The sequence below is a fragment of the Azolla caroliniana genome, unplaced genomic scaffold (assembly GCF_043228905.1).
Source record: "Azolla caroliniana isolate FFs.n. ecotype wild unplaced genomic scaffold, voAzoCaro1.0.p SCAF_14, whole genome shotgun sequence".
Taxonomy (NCBI): Eukaryota; Viridiplantae; Streptophyta; class Polypodiopsida; order Salviniales; family Salviniaceae; genus Azolla; species Azolla caroliniana.
Window position 1 is genome coordinate 3,098,772 of NW_028230449.1, and position 26,154 is coordinate 3,124,925.

General features: G+C 38.3%; 3 protein-coding genes across 4 annotated transcripts; 2 read left to right on the plus strand and 1 right to left on the minus strand.

Annotated features, from left to right (window-relative positions):
• Positions 1-6,247: 6,247 nt before the first annotated feature.
• On the plus strand, positions 6,248-8,620 carry LOC147855178 (uncharacterized). The gene is made up of 7 exons (XM_087329998.1): positions 6,248-6,662; positions 6,743-6,808; positions 6,914-7,141; positions 7,280-7,421; positions 7,594-7,635; positions 7,842-7,901; positions 8,076-8,620. The coding sequence occupies exons 1-7, from the start codon at positions 6,400-6,402 to the stop codon at positions 8,529-8,531; spliced, it is 1,257 nt and encodes a 418-aa protein (XP_087186124.1). The 5' UTR covers positions 6,248-6,399; the 3' UTR covers positions 8,532-8,620.
• A 1,096-nt stretch (positions 8,621-9,716) lies between these two features.
• LOC147855179 (kinetochore protein) lies at positions 9,717-13,741 on the plus strand. 2 transcript variants are annotated; one of them, XM_087329975.1, is made up of 6 exons: positions 9,718-9,941; positions 10,417-10,470; positions 10,710-10,856; positions 12,557-12,667; positions 12,740-12,826; positions 13,294-13,741. In XM_087329975.1, the coding sequence occupies exons 1-6, from the start codon at positions 9,761-9,763 to the stop codon at positions 13,413-13,415; spliced, it is 702 nt and encodes a 233-aa protein (XP_087186101.1). In that variant the 5' UTR covers positions 9,718-9,760; the 3' UTR covers positions 13,416-13,741. The 2 variants fall into 2 exon arrangements, with proteins under 2 accessions (XP_087186102.1, XP_087186101.1); XM_087329976.1 differs by lacking the exon at positions 12,557-12,667 and having other exon boundaries at positions 9,717-9,941.
• A 6,294-nt stretch (positions 13,742-20,035) lies between these two features.
• LOC147855180 (coatomer subunit beta-1-like) lies at positions 20,036-24,627 on the minus strand. The gene is made up of 5 exons (XM_087329951.1): positions 24,525-24,627; positions 22,238-24,413; positions 21,454-21,963; positions 20,632-20,717; positions 20,036-20,526 (listed from the first exon to the last, which is right to left on the minus strand). Exons 2-5 carry the CDS (start codon positions 24,308-24,310, stop codon positions 20,328-20,330), a joined length of 2,868 nt encoding a protein of 955 aa, XP_087186077.1. The 5' UTR covers positions 24,311-24,413; positions 24,525-24,627; the 3' UTR covers positions 20,036-20,327.
• Positions 24,628-26,154: the final 1,527 nt, after the last annotated feature.

The window sequence follows — 26,154 nt, forward strand, 5'->3', positions numbered from 1 at the left end:
TTTTCATTCATTCCCCATAAGGGGTTAAATAGGTACAAAGGGGTAGATCCACAAGGGTGCAAGCCCCCTTGGCATTCACACCTAGTCACTCACTCACACCTCTTTGTATCTACCACACTCACACTTACATTCACACTCATAATTGTATAAAATCACACATACATATCCACACATTACATCTTTCACCCTCACTTATCACACTTATCAATCACCCGTACATCTCGTACGGTAACAACACTGCTCTTTATATTCATGGAGATGTTATTAATCTTGATCAGGTACAAAATGCTTTGCATATATTTCCAGATGCTACTAGATCCTCTCTCAATTAGAACAAATCTATAGGCCTTTGAGTCCGTGATGAACCGTGTCCAAAGTGGTATCCAGGCCCTGCATTTCACAGGCTTAATCATGGGGAGCCTATTCGTTACTTAGGTTTTCTTGTTGGTATAGATTTACCATCTGAAGTGATGTTATCACCATTGTTGTTATCAATCAAGCGTAGGCTAGTATATTGGGACTCTCAGCACCTATACTTTGCAAGCCAGGTTGTGATTACAATTTCGATGTTGTTGGCCTCAATGTGATTTATCGCATCTGTTTGGTTGTTCTCTAGGACAACAATCATGAAAGTTCAAAGCCTCATACGTAACTTACTCATGGTGAAAAAATGGGTCTCATGCAATGGCCAAGGTGGCATGAGATGTTTTGATTAGACCCAAAAGCCAGGGAGGGCTAGCTTTAATAGATCCCTTGATGCAATCTCAAGCTCTCCTAACAAAGTTTGTAGTCAAAGGACTATTGCCAGGGACAGAGGCTTGGAAGGGTATGTTGCTTAATCAATTGATGCAATTATCTCCCAATATAGGAGGAAACCGGCTGCCTTCTTTGAAATGGATGTTCTTGATAGATGTATAGACACTAAGACAGAATCTGACATCCAATATATTTCTCTAAGGAATAGTCAGAGCATGGGATGTAATCAAGATTTTCTTACACAAACAAATGCCTGACATGTGGGATAGTTGGATGAATCGGTCGCTTTTGGCTAATTCTCTCGTCCGGGATTCTGTTGGAAATGTATTGGGCCTTAGAACTCATCTTGCTTGGGGAAAACTTGACAATGGGCCAATAACATCAGTGAGATCCTGGATTCATTTTCAGTAGATGCTAGAAGTGGATTAGCTTAAGTAGTTACACTCGGTATATGGGGCGAAGACAATGACAATGGATATTTCAGCAGCTTTCTCACGGGCCTCGGCACAACTTCAACCAATGCAGGAGCATATGTGGTTTGGTTGCCTTACGAATGGCATGATGCTTTTTGTTAAAAGAATTTTTGCTAACGGATGTATTTTTTATTTCCATATTGAACAGGACAATAAATTGCAACCTTATACACCCTCAAATAATTTACAATAGAACCTGCTCGTTGCTCCAGTTAGGGTGATTGCCAAATCTAGTAAGAAATGGTTATTGGATCCACAACCATCCGTTGCTCTGGTTATATGTACGACAACCCAGCTAGTAGGTTGATGTGGGACCCAAGGGGATGGACCAGTCCCATGACATTGCAGAAAGTTCCATTCTTTCAGTACACTGTGAAATTTGGCAAAACCTTACTCATGTCTAAGAATATTCCAACTCCTACAGCTCAAAAGCACTGGAATAAGTGGGGTGTTTCAAACATTCATTTAAAGGCTTATTGAAAATGGATTTGATCTTTCAAGGGACCAAGCAAAATTATATATTCTCTTCAAATGGCGTTTACTACATGCAGCACTACCAGTAGGTCAGTCATTGAGAGGAGATGTGCCAATCGTTCTTAGACAATGTTGTTATTGTAGTGACATGCAGAAAACTAGCAAAAATGCTCTCTGGTTATGCTCACTAGCCCAATAGGTATGGAATAAAGTTCTTTCTTTATTCTTGGCAATTAATGCAGGTTGCCTCTTCTCTTGGGGATCAACGGTATGGGGGGTTCTCCATTCCAATCTCTTGTTATATGAGGCAGATGATGCTCGAGAGGCTATGACAGTCATCAACGAGCATCTAATTTCTGTCTCCCCATTTTAGCAACATCGCAAGCAAATGCGTGTAGCGTAGCCCATGTATGGAAAACCGTATCTACGATTACATTATGGATCTTATGGAAGTATCGTTGTAAAAGACGATATGATTCTATAATTCCTCTTCTCTCAGATATATTGCTTGAATTATGGGAGAGCTTATTGGTGGTAGTGTGTGGGCAATATGACAATATGCCAGGCTCTTCAGATGTTGTTCTTAAGAAAAAGAAAAAATTACTACAATTATGGAGGAAGTTGCCTCTATTCACAATAATTCCTCTCAGATATGATTCTATAATTCCTCTTCTCTCAGATATATTGCCGGAATTATGGGAGAGCTTATTGGTGGTAGTGTGTGGGCAATATGACAATATGCCAGGCTCTTCGGAGGTTGTTCTTAAGAAAAAGAAAAAATTACTACAGTTATGGAGGAAGTTGCCTCTATTCACAATCTCCTCTCAAAAACCGATATGGAAATATCATCACCCCTGGTCCTTGCCCTAACCATCTCTTTTGTATATAACACTTTTTTATTGTACATTTTGTAGCCTTCCATTCATTCATGACCATAGATCTAATTTTAGATTTGTTTTGAATTGCACGCCAATGGCAATACAACATATGTGATAAAGATGTTGGGTTATGACTTTAGGGTATTGGTTTATGAATTCAACCAATTTGGATATTGGCCAAAGAAGAACGATAAGAAGTAGAGTACGAAGACTCGATCGTGATAAACAAATGCAAGCTACTTCAATAGGGAGGCACATGTGGGAGGATGTGTAGGTTCAATGGGGGTGAGCTTCGTGTTGCCTTCACGCACATTGTGAAGTGACACTAAAAAATATGGTCTACAATTTGTGACTGTATGATATCAATTGGAAAAGATCAAGTAGCTTAGAAAATGTGCACATTACAAATGTTTGTAATGTTGTAAATATTAATGTGCCATCTCACTAAGGCTAGAGAGGTACATAAAAAAGGTACATGCATCTCATCTTGTAATACTTGGCCCACAATAAATTTAGAGAGAGCTAAAGTGGAAAAGGCAACACATTAAGTAACTTACACCAATTGCGGAAGGTATAAATCGGGCTTACATAGGAGTATTGAGGATCCATTCTCGATTATTTATGAATTACTATTTGGGTTCTACTATCTATCTTGCATGTGATCTATCTATTATTAATCAATATTTCTTTTCTATTAGGTTTATACGATGCTAGGTTCACACCCATTGTATGTAATAAATAAAACTTTAATGCTACTTTATACATGGGCATGAGTAAATGAACACTAGTTCAACTCATTTTCCAAAACTTAATTATCACTTGAAAAAACATTATAACATTAATTAACAACTGAACATCTTGATCTCCAAGTTTAAAATTGAAATTTGTCCAAAGTTACTCTCGTTACCAAAATTAGAAACCATATGATTAAGCATAGATATTTTTATAACTTTCCAATTTTTATATTTTCAACCATGTACAATTAAGATATTTGGTTGTAAATAATAAAAACCTAATGACCTATACTACTCTTTAGCAGTATAGGTAGTAGTCTCTTTAGCAGGCGGCATGATCAATACATTTGTTGTGAGTTGTGCAGCCTCATTGTATAGCCTTTTTTGTAAATAACTCTCCTAATCAATGGGAAAGTAGCAAAGAAAAAAAAAAGATGGTTTCAAGATTATTCTAATAAAAATTTAACTTCTTATTTAAAATAATTACCGAAAGTAACTATTTTGTTGCATTTGGCAAAGTTATCAAAAGTGGAATTGCCTTTTGACAGTTTGGCATAGGGTTATAATTTATTAGGAGCATATTTCATCACATAACGACATCAAGGTTAGGCACGGAAATGGAGAAAAAGGGAAGTTTCACACTTTATATGTGTTTCAAGATTTATAGAAGGAAGTTGAATAAAAAATCTAGCCTCATGTTGTACATTGGTAATTAATGGTTGTTAGGCGCCCACTCTGCAACCCATCCAGTTGTTGAGGGACTCACATAGCGGCATACCTTTTACCAAATGATTGAATGTGATACACAAAGAGTTTCAACTTCAAGTATAAAATAATCAAGCAAGTAGTACCGAAACACTTCATTCCAAGGATAGTGACATTCTAAGGTATTGGACTTTATATTTCAATTTTCAACTATTATTTAACTACAAGGGTTCATTCTCTTACAAAACCGTTGCATATTCCTACTTTTAGGTTAACCTAGCACTTGTAGAAGTAATGTCAAATTTTTACGATTTTCTTCTTTTGACAGCCCTAAACAACTCGTTCTAGCACTCTTGACAACCACCTTCATTTATAATGACTGATATTAAATGGTACTACTGCACATTAACTTTCACATTCTTGATATATATCGTGAGTTGATTGAGTGTTATGCACGGATGTTGGTTGGTTAAGGAAAGCCAATATGAAAGCAACTTATGCGTGTCTAATTTGATCAATGTCTCTTTTGAAGAGACCATGTAATTAGAATTAGTTAAAAGAAAGTACCTTTCCCAAAAGTATTGTAGCGAGATCGTTATTGTTCCAGAATTTCTTACATGCATGTGCATATTCCTATGAAACCAACGTATAAACAAAGAAACCAAAGATGAATAAAGCTCTTTTGGCAAATAATGTTCTTCCACGATTTTAATGCCTCCTCTTAAAGTTCCTCGTATCTTCACTCCGAGAAGCATTAATGAACGTTTTCGTTACTCCCGAGGGGCTCATTAGCTATGAATCTTGCATTATACTTCATTTGTCTAGATGTACTTCTTGTGAATATAAATGGTGGGGAGTAAAGGATAAGAAACCAATATGAGAGCCTTGTGTGTTCTCCAACACTCTATAGAGAATAAAGTCATGGGTTACAAGACGAACAAGATAATAGTGTAAGGTACCAATAAACATGACAAGGTTCCAACACCTAGCCATGTGAGGGGGCTAAACCGATACATTCACTATTAAGAGATCTCGATTTTTAAAAAATATTTAACAATCTCAAAGCTTTCCAAAAGTCTTGCATTATCTCCATCTTACATCCAACAAAATCTTATGACCCAACGCAATTTTGAAATCCATTCAGATCTAGGGGAAATGTAAACATATCACATTCTACTCGTTCAATGGAAGAGTTTAACAACATAAGCAACTAAATTTTAATGTGCATTATTTTGTAAGTCCACTCATTTTCTAATGGAGTCATTTTGCCTCATGGCAAATGCTCTCAATGCTTAAGCCAAAGCAACAATTTGTATGTGTACAGGGTGAGGAAATGCACACACGATGCCACGAGCCCAATTTCACACACGTAGAGCTATGGATTAGGATAAATACCACACTACATTTCGCTCAGCGATAAAACCTCTTAAGTGTTTAAATTTCTAGTTTCTTAGTGAAACCCTGCATGTATCTTGGACATTTATGTTAATATCTTACAAAAACCACTAGGAAAGGGTTCTCTCTCGCTCGCTCTATACACAAATGATCGATCAAAAAATCAATCGAAATGTGATGATGCAATCTCTTCGATCAAGAGAAGGTTTTTTAAAGAAATATCAAGGTAACTTATAGACCACTAGGACCAATTTGGTAGTCATAAGTTCTTCCCATTTCTTCGTCTTCATTCCTTCGTTGGGCCATACATAATTTCAGATAGCACGAGACTTTCTAACGAGATAGAGAACTTATTATCATTTTATATTAAATTGCGGCATTCCATTGTCAATCGGGGTCATGTTTTGAACACACACATACATACATACATACATACATACATATACATACATACATACATACATACATACATACATACATACATACATACATACATATACAATTACATACATACATACATACATACATACATACATACATCCATCTATACATACATACAATGCATCCATGCATCCATCTATACATACATACATACATACATACATTGTGGACGGGCGGGCGGACAAATGCGGGAGCATCGCGTCCGAAACCGGGCCTTACAAGTCATTAAGGCTGAGCTAGTACTGTGATATTTATTAATTGGGTGGTTGGTTGAGTGCAATCCATCCATTGAAAGATAAAAGGTAAAGGTAAAGATCAATCCAATCATTACCCATGGAGTGCTGACCTTGTCTCTATATTAGCCCTTCTTTGATTGGAGGTGTCTAAGAAAAAAAGCACTCAAAATTTCAATCCCATCAGATTGATTACCTCTAAGATCCAAATCCAAACTGCAGTCTTCTCAATCTCAGTGTCGCCCCTCTTGCCCATGAGGAATTAGGGCTAATTCTGCAGACACTGGTATGGTATGGTGTGGTGGGGATTATGGATCATGCATTCATGAATAACATGAATGTGCATCTCCTCCAACACACACTCAGAAGCTTGTGTGCAACTAGCAGTAGCAATGCCAATCTGAATGAGAAGAAGATGAAGATGAAGAAGAAGAAGAAGAAGAAGAAGAAGAATCGCCATTGGAATGGTAACATGATCAATAAGAACAAGGATGAGGATATGAAGCAATCTTCTTCTTCATGGGTTTACTCTGTCTTCTGGAGAATCCTGCCACGGAATTATCCACCTCCCAAGTAATATGCGTATGTTATGTGAATTAATGGTGCTGCATTTGATCCAGAAATTTACCTTTTTGTGCTATACTACCATACAGGTGGGATGAAGCAGCCTCAGGGCCGGTGCCCTTCAATGAGAGGACCAAAGGCAACAAAAGGAATTGGTATATAACTTCCCTTCCTGCAGATGGATGGATTGAAGCCGGAGTTCTGTGTTTGTGTTTGTGTTGATGCTGCAGGTTCCATGGCTCATGATTTTGATGGTGCAGGATTCTGGTATGGGAGGATGGCTACTGTGACTTTGTTGCATGCAGCAGAAGAAGAAGAGAGGCTGGAGATGACGATGATAGTGATGGTGATGGTGATGGCGATGGTGATGATAGTGATGGTGATGGCGATGATAGTGATGGTGATGGTGATGGCGATGGCGATTGTGAGAGTCTGCAGCCTGAGCTCTTCTTCAAGATGTCTCATGATGTCTACAGCTATGGCGAAGGGTACATAGCTTATTGCCACTATCGATCGGATCTGCATTAGTGTTGAATCCATGCTGCGCAGGGTGTCGCCATAGCTAAAGCTGGTAGTAGTATGTTAACGCATCAAAGTAATTTAAATCTGACTCGAATTCTGCACAGGATTATGGGTAAAGTTGCATCAGAGAACGGCCACAAATGGATCTTCAACAGGCTTCAAGATGATGACGATCAGCGGAAGAATACGCAGGCTGCTTCCATCCTTGCAGGAGGGGGATCACCGTGGCAAGCTTCCATGGAAGCTGTGAGTAAATCTGGTCTTGCAGGCTTTTTTTTTTTTCTAGCATTATTATATTGCATCATCAATTATACCTATCACTAATCTCGCACTAAAATTTTATTGCTCTGCGTTTTCTTCTTCTTTTTCAAATTGGATGGCATCCATGGCTGGCTGCATCATAAAAAAAAAAACAAAGTATCCAAGAACATGGGAGGCCCAATTCAAAGCAGGAATACAGGTAAAAAAATAATCCGTTTTTTTTTTCTTGTGTGATGTGATTAGAGAGAGAGAGAGAGGGTGAACAAACAAAATGTGATTTGTGGAAGGTGCAAAATTTTAAAACAAAAAACAAAAATGCAGCAGCGCAAGGATTGTGATGTGATGAGTAGAAAGGATTTTTAGGGTTTATTACAAGGTTTTTTAGGGTTTGAATTCTTTTTGCAGACCATAGCCATAATTGCTGTTGGGGAAGGGGGGCTGCTGCAGCTGGGCTCCACACAGAAGGTGGGGGCTGTTTTAATTAATTAATTAATAATATTTTTTGGTGAAGGCTTATTTATATAACAATCGGTTGCTGTTAAGCATTTGCTGTGTGGAATTTGAAAACTTTTTTGCATTCATTCAAAATGGCGATGGCGATGGCGATGGCGATGGCGATGGCGGAGTGGTGCAAAACAGGTGGCGGAAGATGTGGATTATGTGGTGAGGGTGCAGAGGAGGTTCCATTACCTCATGCGGAGCATCTTAGCAGGAGCAGGAGCAGGAACAGGAGGTGGCCTGTTCTTATTCCGCCATTCTCCGCCGCTTCTTCTTCCTCCTACGCCGCCGCCGCCGCCGCCGCCGGTCTATCCTCCCCATGGCCGCCATAGCCAGGAGGAGCAGAAGAAGAAGAAGAAGAAACAGAAGAAGGAAGAGGAGGAGGAGAAGAAGAAAGAAGAAGAAGAAGAAGAGGAGGAGGAGGAGGAGAGTGGGATGATGAAGAAGAGGCGGCGGCGGCGGATGGGCGGCGGCCATTCTCCGCCGCCGCCGCCCATTTCGTCGAGCCTGCAGGCGCTGCTCTCGAAGCTGCCGGCCGTCCGTCCGCCGCCGCCGCGGCTCCTCCTCCGTTTCACACCTGACGGACAACTCATATGAACCAACAAAATTTACAAACCACAAAATCCAAAATCCAAATTCACATTTATTATGTGTATTTATGTACTTACTTATTATGGAACTATTTTTCCCCAAGACCCCCCCCCCCCCCCAAAAGCAAACAATTAACAACAAATGCACTGAAACTAAAATCCACCTCCTTGGTAGCTAGCTACCTCTCTCTAATTACCGATTTTACCAAATCCTTTCAAAGGCATGTATCCTTTTTTCAAACATGCTTTACTCCCCATCCCAACAAACCATTTGAACATGGACTTTCTCCAACCCCTTTTCTTTTGTTATGTCTATTGGTAAATAATCGGACAATTAATCTAATGTAATTGTGAATCATAGTATGGAACCATACGTGCACTTTTTTTTTTTTCCGCATTCGAGAATGTTTCAATCATTCGAGAGTATGGTGAACACCACCCTCGAAGTATGCTAAAAACTTTCGATGCTTCCCATGTGTACAAGGTCCTATCCTTGTTGTTTTGACACCAAGAAAGAGTGAGAGAACCCCATGGTGCATTTTGTGACGTTAAGATCTCCCCTTTTGTTTGTACCACCCCAAAGAAAGTGACATTTTAATCATCTTAACATCAATATGTATGTACATACATTGTGTGTAAATGCGCTCTTCCACTGGGCATTTCGAGAAAGAAATCGCATGTCTTGTCACTATACATGTCAAGCTATATACATATATAATATATGAAGTTGTAAAAGCAAGGTGGCCTCTATTTTGGATGGGCGAACTTTGCATACATATATATACATATGGTACATGACTCAAATGCAAAGTAATAACAACAAAACTTTAGGGCGGCGTGAATTAAGTGTAGGATCGAATACATAAAACATGTGGTAACACTAGCACCACACTAGAGGTTGGAATTATTCATGTAATGGAATGGAATAGTGGTGCTTAAAAACAAAGTAGAAATATATTCCATGTATACATACAAACTTACATACACACCTACAACCATGCATGCATACATGCATACATATCTATATGTATATAATTATATTTATATACATACAAATGTACATAACAAAACAATGCATACATACATGCATGCAATTCAGATTGAAAGGAAGGAGAAGGGCATTTCCCGAAATTAAGAAAAATTCAAATTCGGTATTTTTCCCGCCTCTCTTTCTCTGTCTGCGTCTGCGTCTGCGTCTGCAGAGGAGAGGAGAGGAAAGGGAAAGGATCATCAGCGATGGAGAGCGAAGCTTCTCACCGGTCCTCTGTCTCTGTTTCTGCTCCCGCTTCTGTTTATTCTCGTGTGCTCCAGCAGCTAGACATCTCCGTGAAGAGCCACAATCGATACATCTCCAATACTTATGCTGCCATCGAGGAGACGCGATCTCTCTGTCAATTCATCAACACCCAAGGAGAAGGTAACGCAGACGCCATCTCTCTGTCGATCGCTCTCCCTCTCATACAGCATGGAGCTTTTCATTAACATTTCCTCCTTTTCTGCAAGTGTTTCTTGAACTTTTTTTGTTGCCATGTCTTCTCTGTGTTATTCTTTCCATGATCGGAGAAAACACTTGATCTTTGCATTGCCTTTTCCTAGACTTCAAGTGTTCCCTGAATCATCTCGATGCAAAAGCTCTTCTGGTTCCATTTTTTCATGCTTAGAAGATATAAGGTTTCCTTGAAAGTTTTCTTATTTCAAGTCTACCTGCGCGATTCCCAAACGTTTTCGAAATTATTTACGCTCAGGAAAAACGAGACTTTCCTTGAACCTTTTCGTTGTCTTCTTCTTCCTCTTCAATCCTTTACACGTTTCGTGATTTCATATTTTTTTATGCGACATTTCAGTCTGTTTCTAAACCTAAGGCTTTCTGTTTCTATTCTCTGCAATTGCAGAAAAAGTGAAGAACCTTAAAGAGCACTTGAAGCAGATGCATCTGGAGAAGAAAGGTATATTTCTTAACGAAAGAAATCAACTAAAGTATTGTTGAATGTTTTTGTTTGGATGATTAATGTACCATAATCCTCATTGTATGTTGTGATTCTCTTTTCTAATGGAAATTCATGTTGCTGTGCTGTGAGCAAAATTCGTTTTGTATGTTGCCATGTGTGCTTTAAATGGAATTCTTCTAGGTGATGTTGCTATGCTTGCTTTAAATGTAATGCTTGATGTTTGTGTTGCTATTCAGTTCAAGTGGAGAAAGAGGAAGAGCACAGTGCTCTGCGTAATATTCTAGGATCGCTCAACAACAAGACACTTGAACTTGAGAAGAGTATCATGGGGCTATCAGATGTCAAAAAACGGCAAGAGGAGCTCATTGATATGCAGTTATCTGGTATGTTGGATGCTAAATCCTCTGAATCAAAGAATCCATGGCTTATATAGGACAGCAGGGTTTTATATAAACCTAGTTTTTATGCATAGGAGAAAGTTTTAAGTTAAAATGAAGTCTTAAGTTTTCATCTATTATATGATGGGGTTTTGTCTTAGTTTTTCTTTTCCTTGGTCTCTTCAAGGTGGTACTTTCAGTTTTAATTTTGCAAATTTATATTCTTCCCGTCAGGTTGGTACTGGTTTTAATATGCAAATTTGCAGGGAAATTAGAGATACATCTGAAAGTGAAATACATATTTGTTGTTTTAGTGTTTCTTGCACTCTGCTCTAGGTTTGACATAGTTAAAATGGGTTCATGATAAAATCAAAGCTATGGAGGAAATTCCAGATGAAAATGAGTAGGAGGCAGCCTTTGTCGTCAGAATTTGTATTTGGGGGAAAGAGCATAAACGCTCAGTCAATTTGCTTTTCTCTGTTCTGTTTTATTCCTAGAAGGTGTCCTGGGTTGGCTCCCTACATCCCAAATGCTTTAATATTGGTATTTATGATTGAACCCTTACACTAGATTCCTAAAAGATATGGTCTCATATCACATCTGATGCAACTTGTAAATGTTTACATAGCAGACATGATCTCATAGCATGGTGTCCAATGCAACTATTGTAACTGCATCCATAATGCGTGGGAAAATTTGCCAAAATGTAGATAGCGTAACCAAAACCATGAATTTGACTAGTTTTAATCCATGAATCCAGTTGAAGATACGAGAAAACACTGGGATATCTACATGAATTCTGTGGAGAATTAACATATTTATACCTCTTTCATGAGTATTTTCAACCTGTGACTTTAAATATTTGCTGCACTTATTAATGAACGAGGGCAACTTCTCCCTGAATGCTAATAATGGCTTACTGAAAATAAACGCAGAGTTGAAATTATTTTGGCTAAGCTTCATATTTCATTTTGATACTGCAGAATTATATCTTAAGAGAAAATTAGGGGGTAAAAATGTCCTCACCAATATATTTCCTCTGCAAACGTTTTCATTCCCTCATGCCACCTTTTCGTGCTGAGGCTCAGGATTGTACATATAAAAGTTAATGATTTGTATTCAGTTCTATTTCGTGGGTACCATCTGTCATTATGGAAATGAATGTATCTTATAAACCTCTACAATAAAGTCTTAGGCTGTGAATTAAGGTAGTTATTTTTTGTCACATGCGTTACTACTCTTTGCATTATTTCATCACTTGTTTAGAGAAGGTTTTGTTATGTCATGGACATCAGAACCAAGATTTGTGAGCCAGCTTGGAGATTTTGGTATTTCTTACTTGATATGAGGGCAAAAGTAGTGAATATACCTTGACATATTGATCACATGTTTAAATGCTGGATATGTGCGTACTCTTCATGGATTCTTGTGTCTGAACAGATGCTCATTTCATGCATTCGATCATGTAGGGTGTATGTCTTCTAACATTTCCTTGTCAGTCATCTACTAAACTCTAAAAATACAATCACTCATTTTCATTAATGCTACAGTAGACGTACTCATTTGAACAAATTTCTATTTAGGGTTTTCCACATAGGGCAGCTCTTTGGTTGCTGCTTCAGTTTTAACTAGAATTTATTATGCTACACCATTCCATAAAACTAAAATTTTCTATGTCTTATGTTTCGATTGGAAACATGTCACAGAGATCGAGTCCTCATTTGAAGAGAAAAAAGGGAAAAATGACCTACTGCTTGACAGTATTCTTTGGTTTGAAAGAAACCTTGGGTTTCGAGTTAAACACACAAAGAATAATGGTATGTTGATATGAGTTGTTACCTATTGCATTCATATGATCTATATGCAAATGTAACTATCCTTTTTTTCAGGTCTGTGGATAATCTTGACAAAGGTGCTGCCTAATGATTTAGAACGGGAGTTTTCTTTTAGCATACACCATGATCAACAATATACATGTAAATACATTTCTTTATTTGTCTTCACTTATGGAATGAAACGAGTGATGCTGTTTATCCTTAGAATTGATATTCTTGGATTTCTTCCAGTTGGATTTCTAACAAATGGTTGTTCATTCTTGATTAACATCACACCCTGTCTGTTCTTGCAATTAGATTTCTCCTCTTTGACATTTAATATATTTGTAATGCATGGTTGTCTCTTTTCCTTGCAAAGTGGGCTTGATTGTAATCTGTTTTTTTACATAGATGGACTCGATTTGGTTTTTGGCCAGTACATATTTGTATAGTATTTAGGCATAAGAAACTTGGTTAGGATTTATCTTTTGGCCAGAACATATTTGTATAGTATTTAGGCATAAGAAACTTGGTTAGGATTTATCTGGACTTTCCATTACATGAAACTTTAGATTCTAGATGAAGGAATTCTCATTTAATTCATAATCACTCATGTAATGTTTTGGCAGTGTTGGAATGTAACCCTGCTATGGGTGGTACAAAAGATCTTCTCAAAGAGCTCAATCGAACAAATGACTTGTCCAAATTCATCTTTGACATGCGCAATATGTTTAGGAAGGAGTTTACATAGTAAAAAGACTCAAGAATTACCCTGCTATGGGTGGTACTAAAGCTCTTCTCAAAGACCCCGATAGGACAAATGACTTGTTGAAGTTCGTCTTTGATGTCTGCAATATATTTCAAAAGGAGCTTATGTGATCGATAAACTCAAGATGTATTATTGTACACTATCTATCCCTTTGGACTAGGGTAACACATTCTCCCCATATATACCGGGTGTATCCTAACCCTTCCTTGTACATGGGAGTAGATTATTGTTTGTTTTCGAGGTTTAGATATTTATGATGGCGTTCTTTGTAAAACTAGATGATTATGAGAATCTCTCTGTTCTTACCAGATCAATGGTTTGTGTGCCATGATGAAAGGTGTGGTGACCCATTGCATTCATGGGTTCTAAGAGGATGGATATTCAAAGGGTATAGTACTCAAGGAAGAGCTTTGAAGGAAGTAGGAAATAGATTTTGGTACAAAATTGTGGTGCATTGTGCTTTATTTTATGAACAGGATAACGGTGCTGATTAATGCTAATTTGAACGAATTCCAAAGCATCAGGCATTTTAATATCTCTATTTGTTACTTGATAATGTAGAAGCCATTGCTCACTCAGTGACTAGAAAGACCAGTTCCACATGTTGGTACAATCAACATCACTTGATCAAGCATTCATCATCCCCCGTTTAACCAGGGCTGCACGTCCTCCACTCTCCCTGCCCTTGGTTGCATATTTGTGCTGAAACTCTGAAGCTTTGATGCAATGATAAATTGCGTGGCATAATCTGTGCTGGATGTAAACCAACCTACATCGACTCAAAATGCAAGAAATTGATAATCTTATATTTTGAGAGCAGTTTGTGAGATTTAGAAGAGATGATTGAATGGAGATGTGTGCTTGCGTGATATTTGAAAGGGTTTTGCCCCCATGAAATTTTGAGGGTTAAGATGCTTGGATATGCTTAGTCCCAATCCAATCAGTCAAAGGATGAATTAGAATTAGAATTTTTATCGTCCATAAAGAGGCCAATTTTGACCTATGGGACCAGAGTAAACATGTGTTCTTGATATGTCTCCTTCCTAAGAAGGGGTAGAAGCACAAAGTCTCTGCGTGTTAGTAAAGCATGCACATATGAGCTCAACCTTTTAGGTGGTGTCTTAAGTATGGCAATTAAGTTATCACTCCCTCTTAGTATGTTAGTATATTTTGAACGAATTGCATTATATGTCGAGCATGTGAAGAGCAAGTGACATTCATCCTCTACCATGCTTTCATTGCATACTTTACATGTCTTCAAATTCATTACATTTTGATACCATGATGCAACTTCAATACCTAACTTGTGAGATCGAGTGCGAAGTAGTGTAAGAGCTCTACGAGCATTACTACTCATATTGGTAATGAGATAAGGTTGGATACGATCAATAGACATTCTTGCTTTATATTGAGACCAACATTTAGGGTTGACATTTGCAATGTAGTATTCTAGCTTTGTCCTCTTAGCATCCTCCCACTTCATCCTTAATGATTCCACCAACCTTTCTGCAATCATTACATACTGCATAGCATTGCCCAAAAGCTCTAAAAGATCATCCACACCCCATCTTCTAAACCATTTCCTTATGTCAACAACCCAATCAGATGAGAGAATCTTACCTTTATGATTCTTTTGTAGCGTACATCCAACATTCCAAGCAAGATGTGGTAATCTATGATTCGGCATATTCTTGACTTTTGTAATGTATTTATATACTCTTTGGAGTGCCAATAGTTCTATGGGCCGAACATCCGTTTCCAAGAGCATAACCTGGTAAGAGGTAGTGCATTTAACTCCTAATTGCCTCCTTAAAAACATCTTTTGAATTTTCTCAATCTCGTTCCATGCATTAAGAGAGATGGTGCCACCCCATACTTCTACTCCATAAAGCAATACTTGAGTTACCATGGCATTGAACAACATTAGTTTTACTTCCCATCCACAAGTATCACTTTGGTTGTATTGGTTCTCCAAAAGGTAATATGATTTCCAACCGGCTTGGAGTCTAGAATCAAAGCATGCACTCCATTTATTTGTGGCGGGTACATCAATACCAAGATATTTAAAGCTTTGAACAAATTGTATATGTTCACCTTTATATGTGAGCATAGGGTAATGATGAGTTTGGATGGTTTGCACTACCATCATTTTTGTTTTCTCCACATTCACTACTAGTCCACTACTATGGCAAAATTCTTCTAATACCCCAAGTAAATGTTGCATACTATCAACATTATATGAGAAGAGTACCACATGATCAACATATAGAAGCAATAAGATAACATGTTACATCAAATTGGGGCCATTCAATCCTTCTTCTCTTGCAACCTTATTCACCATTTCTTCTAATTTATCAATACATAAGCCAAAGAGTGTTGGCGATAGTGGGCATCCTTGCTTGACCCCCATGTTACTTAAGAAGTTCTTTGAGAATCCACTATCCATTTTTAGTTGGCATTTAACTTGATCATATAGGCGTGCAACCACAACTCGGTATGCTAGTGGCATGTCAATGTCCACCATTCTATTCCAAAGCTCACTTTGTGGTACGGTATCAAAAGCTTTCTTGAAATCAACAAAACAACAATAAAGTGTTTTTCCTTGTAGTCGACTCTCTTCCATGATTACTCTTAATGTGACCAAATGATCCACGGTGAAGTGTTTTGGTCTAAATCCGGCTTGCCCAAGTGCTCTTTTGCTTGTACTCTCAGCCCATGTGCTTATCTTTTGCTCTATAATAGTGCTATATAATTTAGCAATAGTTGAGCTCACCATTATTGTACGATAATTTGATACTTGATTCCTATCTCCAGCTTTAAATATTGGTTTGTGCTATTAGAGAACCATGATAGAACATCAACTATTAGACAAGTTCATGAGGTGACTAGAAAAGATATTTGATAAGAATTTGTTGGGAATATGGATCCGAATCGGGATGATTTTGACTACCAACTCAATCAAGACAAATTAAACAATAGATGAAACCACAAGACAGAAAATGAGAGTACACCAAAAATTTTAACGTGGAAAACCCAAAATAGGGAAAAACCACGGAACCCCTTCGGGTTCAAAACAAGTTCACTATTTTTCTTAGTACAAACGAATACAACCTCTCTAGCTTTGACCAGAGGGATGTATATGCTAAGGCAGTAGCCTTGATTACAATTCCTCACCCAACTGGGTGGATCAAAAAGCTGACGAAAATGGAAACAAGAAAAAACATGAAACGACGAAACTTGATGCAAAGGAGACAAGATAGTTGTTGTTCAATCGTGGTTCTTTGATAGCACGAACAACCCCTCGTAGGTCTCTGTCTCCACTTTTGCACTTTGGTAGAACACTCTTCCTCTTGCTCTCACTCTTTTGTTCTTTGTTTTTCTCTCACTCTATTTTATGTTTTTCGGTGTAAAAAATAGGTCACGATGTCTCCCTTTTTCTTTTCTATGTTTTTCTCTTTCTGTCTTCTTGTAGTCCAACGTCTATATCTGTGTTCACACACACACACACACACACACCCAAAAAAAACATACAAAAAGAAAAGGGCATATATATATATATATACAACTAATTATAACTTTTCTTATAATTTGCCTTAAGCCTATTCAGCATTCATCCGACTCAATGTTGTGGGCTCCACTTGAGTGGACAAGCCCCAACAGAATTATATTTATATTCCATCATCAGATTGAAATGAGCTGTAATGCTTTTTCATTTGTGAGATAAGAAACATGTGATGGTTTATATAACCATTGGGGAATATCCCTCGAGATGTGAATTCATTCAATGTGAAGTTGAATTTCATTTCTTGTAAGGGTTTGAGTGGAATTATTTCGCATATGGAGGTTTCCCACTAGTAACGAAAGTGTTACTGATAAATGATTATTTCGCACGTTGGTTGTTATGACTAGTTATGGGCCTAGTTCAGTTTCTTGGCCTTGAAACCAAGCCAAACCAAACAAAACCATTTATACATAACAAAAACCAATATGAGTTGTTTAAGAACTACCAAGCCATTTAAACCAGACCGACAAGGGAAAGTTGAAACCAAGCCCGGAAAACTTGAAACCTAATTGAACCTAAAAATATGAAACATGATAGGGTTTGTTTGCTTTCCAAGACTAGAGGTATATCAAAAGATGACCTAAAATTTTAACACTTACATTGAATAATTATTAAGGTTTTGGGGATAAAGTATGATGCATTGATGGAGGTGAGCTAAAAGCTTATGAAGGTAGAATCAAGCAAATGGAGAGAACAAGACAAATATCAAACTTTGTTTGGAGTATCTTATCCTGTATCTGATGCATATCCTAAGGTACATAAAGTGTAGAGTCAAATTTTGTTTTCGGGTTGGCCAAGAGAGACAAAAAGTTGGTTGGATAACATGATTGCAACTACTTTGGACATCTCAAGGACAAAAGTTCTACCTTCAAATTTTGTTTCTCTCCTTCATTGGATATCTTCTTGGACTAGCAAGAAGTAGTTGAGTGTCTTGGTGTCCTAAGAGGATGTGGCATAAAAGGTGGTGTACAATGCAAGATGTGTGAAATGGTGTAGCTAAGAAAGGTCATAATAGAAATCAATATGTTGATTGAGGGGGAAGCAACACAGATAGAATGGAGACAAGCAAATAATTTGGTGTTCGGATGTGAACCAAGCAAATTGAAATACAAGAAGCCATTCTGATTAAGAATGTGAAGTTGGAGTATGGGGCGAACACAATTTGCATTGCTATTGCAAAGAATTCGGTGTTCCACAAGCGGACGGAGCATATGAAGATCTAATATCAATAGAGCTTAGCAATAAAAAAACTAGTGCCATAACATATAGGTGGGAGAATACTAGGCAATAGTTGAAGAACAATTGGATGATATGAGAACTCAAGCAATTGAATGAGGTTTACTCAACAAGTGGATTACATTGGAACTTTGTCAAATGAATGATGTGGGGATCCATGATATAAAAGTTGAAATGTAAGTTTAAGAGATTGAGCATTGTACTTTTTGTGGATAAATCATTTTAGGGGGATGTTGGTGTAAATGAGCACCAAATATCCCCATGATCATGGTCAACAAAGACTGGTTATAAGATTAATATGGTTAATGGCTTGGCATTGTTGTTAAGGCCAACAACGAAGTTTGTTGAGGTAGGAACATAAATGAGGAAACCAAGCTAGTTCTTCATTGTAATAAACTTAGTTCGTTCTGTAATTATTTGCTTAGGAGCACATGAGAATCAAGTTTCCATTCTACCATGCTTTTGTTGTAATCATGTTCCAACACTTTGCTATAAATACAATATTTCCCTTTGCTATTGTTTCTCTAGGTTCTTGGTTGCTATTGTTTCCAAGGTGATATATTTGAAGTGCATCAAATCTAATACATAATTGACATATTATGCAATAATTGCAACCAACCAGATGATAGTGGCTTTTACAACATTCTTGACATTTCGGCACATGGCAGACATATCTAAGGAAACATCATGTGGTTAGGTTTAGTCATGATGTAGAAGCTTTCCTTGTTCTCACAACAATTAGGCCACAAGCTATTACACCATCATGCATATTAGTATAAACAATTTTCTCTTAAAAAAAATTCTCTCTTGTTGTATAAAATGGTTGAACTTGTGCCTAAACCTTGTTCTTTCAAACTTAGAGGATAGGGGAGGATCTCATCCCAAGTAATATGGATCTAATATTTGGAAATCAATTAGGTGGGAGTCATATCTTTGACGTAGTTAGCTCCAAGAAAACATGATTGTACATAGACTTGTTCTATCTTCAAACACAATGCATTAGTAGCAAAAATAAAGAATACATGCTTCTAGCTAATTAGATCTTGACAAACTTTCTTCAACAAGCTTCTTGACAATGCAAGAAAAATATATCGATGCCTGCATAAACAAGAAGGTACAAATACTAAAGGTCGGAAAAAAGAAGACCAACTATCATGCAAGATTTTGTCACTAATAAAAACATTGTACTAGATCTAGGTGCAATTTATGGTTAAAAGTTTCCTATTGTTCCTCCATCATCCTTTCATGTCGCTGTATTCACTATTATTAAGATCTGTTAAGTTTCTTTATCTCAGCCTTGAACCTCACTAACTCTACGTATTAACTTTCTTTTGAACATCAGGTAAGTATGTGTTCAGTTTTTATGATGCGGTTTAAGTTGCTTGGCAAAAAATTCGACAATCTTCATGTCTTCCCTCTCCTTGAGGGTTCACACTATGGGCAAGCTAGTAATGGACACTAATCATGTCATTGTACCAAACCTTGGTTGATCTATTACTCTTTCCCCAATGGAACTTCAAGAGGCATCATTTCACGGAAAGACCAAAAAGCAACTGAAATCTTCATATACCACCCATCATCCTAAAATCACTGAATGCTTCTACTTTGGCACTTTTTACCATCAGAATTCTTTCTTTGGATTCGAGGAAATTTACCCACAATAAAAAATCTACACCCTTGCTGTTATAGCAATATATGCATTAACACACGAAATTGAACATTACTTAAATGAAAAGAGATGCTTCAATAACTGGATATCTATCAATGCATACATAGCACATAAGGTCAGTCAAAACCAAAATAATAAAAAATCAACACATTTGTCATTAAAAAGAACAAAGGCCTGAATGAAAAGGGTAAGGCCATTATAGCTATCTATATATCAGCCTTTCAGAGAAAGGGGCTAATACATTAACAAAGGCAGGAGAATAATATTCCAGTTATCATTACCAAATAGCAAAAACAATGTCGCTAGTCTAACAATAGAAAACTGGATCGCCACGTTTCGTGTCGAAAGCTCATTTTAAGCAAAATCATAGGTCCATAGATAGTCTTCGCTCTGTCGATCAAATAAGGGCTGGGCTTTTCTGGAAGTTTCATATTTTTTGCTTCAGTGTGATCTTGTCGCCCAAACTCAATGCAATACCTTGTGTCTTACTTCGGATCCTAATAAAACCTGTCAGTTTGCCATTAGACTGTTTCTCCAAGCTAATGTTCACGAGAGCATCTTCACCGAAAACACTCTTCGCATAAAGATTAGCTGCCAAAAACCCACAATCACCATCCAATGCCGACCTACAGCAGAAACAGTGAAATAGAAAAAGAAAAACAAGCATTCAGTCAATACTTATCATGACAGAATTTTTAGCCAACCATTTTTTATGTAGTTTTTCAACTTACGGAGGCGTAAGGCACTTCATATTTGTAGAGGCAATAATATGGTTCAAAAACTCTTTTTCATCCTGTATGCTTGTGTTAACAGCAACCTACAACAAGAGCATGTCAGCATCTGTGAAAACCTTACAAAGAAATGGCAAAAGAATAATACAGAGACAAAAGTTGGCACTATCTTGCCAACTTTCCCATCATCTCATTGCTCTAGTTGCTAAGCTTTCAAATTATTTTCTTATGAGTTTCTAAGGTCTAATCTGAACTCGCTTGCTGCAAGACTCCCATACCAATTCAGATCTAGCTTTGTCAGAACAAAGAAGTTCATTGGTGTTTCCGAGAAAGGTTCTAGTTTATTGAAGATTGATCATTGATATTCTGCAAAACTCATGCATCTGATCATTGGCCTAAGTGCCAAAGTCATGTGGGTAGCAAAAGCTGCTCAATGTCAATCTCATCTAGCAACAAGGCATAGGCAACCTTTTCAGATACAAGAGAAGGAATTTCATTCTTTGTCTAATGAAATAATGATGCGATTTTCCATTCGCATAGCTAGCTGTCCAGTGTGATATCAAAAAAGCCACGGGATTATTCTTGATGCTTCAAGAAAATATTAAGAATAACTGCAGCTGAAATGTTATTTGCACATGAATATGCAGTTCCAGGTAAGAAGATGATAAACAAGCATTCCTACACCTTGAATAGATATACCCTTCAAACAGCTCTGAATCAAATGATTTAGTGATATATCAAAGGCAAAAGGACAAAACAACAGATAAAAAAAGAAAACCCAAATTTTCTTCATTCCTAATGTAGCAAAAGAAAGAGAAATACCTTATTTTCCCATTCAAACTCGGCCCACATATTTCTGAAAGCAACATCTGTACACGTTGCAGGTGAGATATAATCCATGATATCAATGTGAATATCATTGAGAACAACAACATTTCTGTCAAGCACAGTAGTAGTCTCATAGACAATGTTCCCAAATATGACACCAGTCTCTGTGGAAGAGACTTTGATGTTCGCCCTGATCTGCTTGCTCGCTTCTGGTGCAAGAGTGTAATTTTGAGGACGTTCAACGAGCTTCAAATCTCCCATAGTGGCCAGCTCAAGGCAAAGGTTTTGAAGGGTCTCTTTGGTCCTATTCACAACTGTAACATCGAGAACAATATCATATTGATGGACTGTCACATATGCCTCTGCATAAACGGGATCGCTAAAACCAGTGAGCTGCAGTATCCTATTCAGTTTCTTTATGCCATCACCATCTTTAGTAAATTCTCCCGTAGCTCTCTTCAAATCATCTTGAACTTCGTCCTCCAATTCTAGCTTGCTCATACCCTGGGAATAGCAATAATCACATATCAAAACAAATAGAGAATCAATATTTGTGTAGTAGCTACACCTGAAAGTACTCTGAATCCCATCAATATTAAGTATAGTTCAAAGACTTCCCCTTGAAAAACCTGTATTTACATTGTTGACAGAAAAGCCACGGGAAGGATGTTGAAGACATGGTTATCTGATCTTTCTAGGAGTTTCTATGCCAACATGAATGAAAGAGTAGAAACCACAGAGCATAATATGAACCACAAGTGAGGTTTACCAAGAATACCTTTCTATTCTTCAGATGGTAAAAGTCAATGAGATCATCTGGCTGTGCATGAGTAATCTGAGCCTTTGCCTTTGTTTCTTCAGTCTCCCGGTGCTGCTTATCTGTGATCATCTTAACAAAACTCTCTCTACAAGTATGAAGCCAAACATCTCGCATCAAGTCTGGCCCATTTGAAAGCAGCCTAATACAGAAGATAATTCGATCACACGAATCATTGTCGATAGGCTGAGGCAAAACACTCGATTGACCAAGGCTCAATATAGAAACCATTATTAAAAGAGCATCGGCAACTGCTTTGTTGACTACTACCGCAGATTCCTCGAGGTCTTTAAGCTTAAGAACTAACTTGGTAAGAGTACACGATATCACAGCTCCTAGAAAGAAATCACCAGTGAGAATAAGAGCTCTAAGGTTCGCCGATGTTCCAGAGCTTCCTAAAGCAAGAGTAGGTGCTGCAAGAGCTATTTCCGAGGTAGCACTCTGGGTTGCATATGTGCCGTCCGCGAGCACAGCTGGTCTTTTCGATGATGCAGTTGCAACTGCATATGGCACTGATTTACTGGCTTGGCCTTGCGACTTTGAAATAGCTGTATCCACTACCTCGCCCTCTTCAGTCACTGTGTAAAACGGTAGCTCCCCAAGTGATTGCTTGATAGTGGCAATCCCACTTTCCACTTCCTTCAATGATATGCAATATTCCCCGACAATCCAGAGAGCACATGAACACACTCGCGATGACCTGATCTGGTAGAATGTGTCCAAGAGCTTGGTTATAATAGATTCCCTCAGTTTTGGATTTGTCTCGATTATTTCTCGTATAAAATAAGCCACATCCATTGCCGACCCTATGTTAGAATCTCCAAGGAAATCCATCAGAAGATGGGCCACTGTACTAGCGACTTCAGGGAACTTCAATGCACAAGAATGGATGGCTTGTACAAGCATTTGTCTGTACTCTCCGTTTTTCTCTAGATCCTTGTTTTGTGTCTTCACAACCTCCTTCTTTAAAGTCATGATCACTTCATCGATGTTCCTTGGTGTGATCAAATCAAGAGCAATATCCAGGGTCTTTCGCTTGATGTCGAGATTAGGGCTAGATAAAGCACGCAGCACATCCATAATGACCTCAACCATGACTTCTCTATGAGAAGCTTTAAGCTCTTGCAATCTATCCAAGATGATGAGCTTTACGTTGTTGTCACTCTGAGATATGAGAAGCTGGCAGTAGGTGTTTGCTGCAGCTCTAATGGCGGTCGGTGCGGAAGAAAGTGACACCAAAGTCGCCGCACACTCATACATAACTGCACTAGAAGAGGAATTTAGAAGGGAGATGATGATCTTGATGTATTTACCTTTTTCTGTGGGGTGAGATCTGCACACCTTCCTGATGAGTTCTAACACAACCATTTGAAGCAGATCTCCCCAGTTAGAGACACTGTCCAGATGGGTTAGCAAGTAATTCACCGCCCTTTCTTGGGCACATGTGAAAAGCATGAGGAATGCATTCCTCTTGGCTGAGAGATCCTGCTCAGAAGACAAGGCTTTCTCGATAAGCTCGGGAGCATCACCCAGCAATTGCTCTCCCTGGGGAAGCTTACAGATGGACATGATGGCGAGTATGGCATTTCTTCTCACAAATACATGGCGATGCTCCAAGTTAGCGATCACGGATGGTATCAGAGGCTCAATGAGCTCGGCCTCGTTCAGCCGAGAGAGAAACCGGAGGGTAACACCGCGGATATACTCATTGGGGTGCTGCAAATTGTTGCGGAGGTTGTTACAGATGAGGATCATTTCAGGTAAGATCTTCCCCGAAGAATCGGTCTTATCGATGATCTCAAGATAAAGCAAGAGGAGCTTTTGGATGGTGTGGTCCTCTGAGGGGAGAACATACCTGACGATGGAGATGAAGAGGTGGGGGACTGTCTCTCCGTTGAGGAGAAGCATGATGGCTTTCTTCATGGCCTCGACTTTGCGGCCCACATCGTTCCCTTCTAGGTTCTCCTTGATCTCGTTGGCCATGGCAGGCGTGCCCTTGTCGAAGTGGATGAGAAGGCTGCAAGACTTCTCCATCTCAAATCCCTTTTCACTTCCTCTCTCTCTTTGGTTCTTGGTGGTCGAGCAAGATGAAGGAAAAGATATGTATATAAATCTGGCTATGGCGGGCGGATCTGGCCTGTTTTGTTGCAGAGATCAAACAACAAGAGGCAAAAACAGCAATGCAGACAAGGGACGAAGAAGATGAAGATAAATTACAGAGATGGGGATTGGGAAGATTTTACTTTACCTTAGGGAGAGGGGAGAGCTCAGATCGGATCCAGATCTGCAGTCTGCTGCTGCATTACTGTGTCTTATATCTATCTGTGGGTATACTATGTATGTATGTGTATTGGGTAGGGGGACATGGATGTTCGTTTGAGAGAGATAGACAAGAGACAGAGACAGAAACAGAGACAGAGACAGAGAAGGAGGGGTATGTGTGTAAATATAAAAAATTGAGAAGGGCATCTATGTAGATATAAAAACTTCATATGAAATGTATGTGTTATATATATATATATATATAAATATATCTAATGTCCATCTCTAGAGGTAGACTCACCCATACATATGTACGTATATACGTACGTATGTACGTATGTGTATGTATATACATATTGGCTTGTACGCCTCACACACATCTTTGTCATACAAACTCTCACTCAAACAAGGAACACTAAAACTTGTTCACCCATCTCCACAAATGGTCTTATATGGCGATTCCAAAGTGCACCCACACCCGTTGATAGCCAAAAATAATTTGGGTGTGGGATTTCGGCGCCATCTTGAACTGTTGAACATCCACAAACTTTGAGTATATTATAATCTTCAACCTTGTATTCCCCAATTCCATTCACTTTTCGTGTGCACTTTGCGAATGTCCATGACGTGGTCTTGTATAGCATGACGATCACTTGGCTTGCTTCTTGTTGTCATTTGGCGCCTTCTTGATTTTGGCATGTGCACCAAATTGTTGTTATGTAGCCCTAGTATCCTCATCCGATAAGGAATTTCAAGCTTGCAATAGTAGATCTATCAAGCTTCTCAATTGGGAGAGAGATGGCCATCTGTGTCATATTCATATTTGTTTGTCATTTTTTTCTTCTCTTCTTCTTCCTCCTTGCTTTGCACCAATGAATGCCAATGGACTTTTTCCACGTGGAAGCTATGCAATCACATTGGGGTAGAGCAGTCGACCTTTTCGACATGTATGTGTTGGTTCTTCAAAGAACTAACATCTTGAAGAATAGCACACAAGCAATAGAGGTGTTGTGTCAATTAATAATCTTGATACTCTAATGCCATGTGAATAGATAGAGAACTAGATGTATGGTTCTTACACTATGGATAGATAAAATATATATGTATGTGTCATGTGTGTGTCATGTGTGTGTCAGGAGAGAGAGAGAGAGAGAGAGAGAGAGAATAAGGAATCTTGCGTTATTGGCATCCACATACTCAACACACATTGGGGGTCTTCTATTGTCTTCATCTTCTTCGATCTCTTCAATCGGGTGAGTTCCAGTTGTCTCTCTTATTCATGGACAATTGTTTTTATCTCGAATCGATATCACCTCAAGAATAATGGATATACACATGAATTCCCCCACAATTTGTGGGGGACATTGATATGGAAACAATTGATCCAAAAAAGAGTAATGTGATGGTTGAATGTAATCGTGAAAGGGAAGCTCTACGAGGTTTAAGGGTATTGAGGAAATTAATGAGAAAAAATTGACATATGCCGAAGCAATACATGTAGATGAAGTTGACAAGGATCATTGTAATTGGGATAATTTATGGGGAATTACCAATACCTTATTGTCTGATATTGTGGAAGAAAATGAAAATAAAGCAAAAGAATGCATTGATGAGGA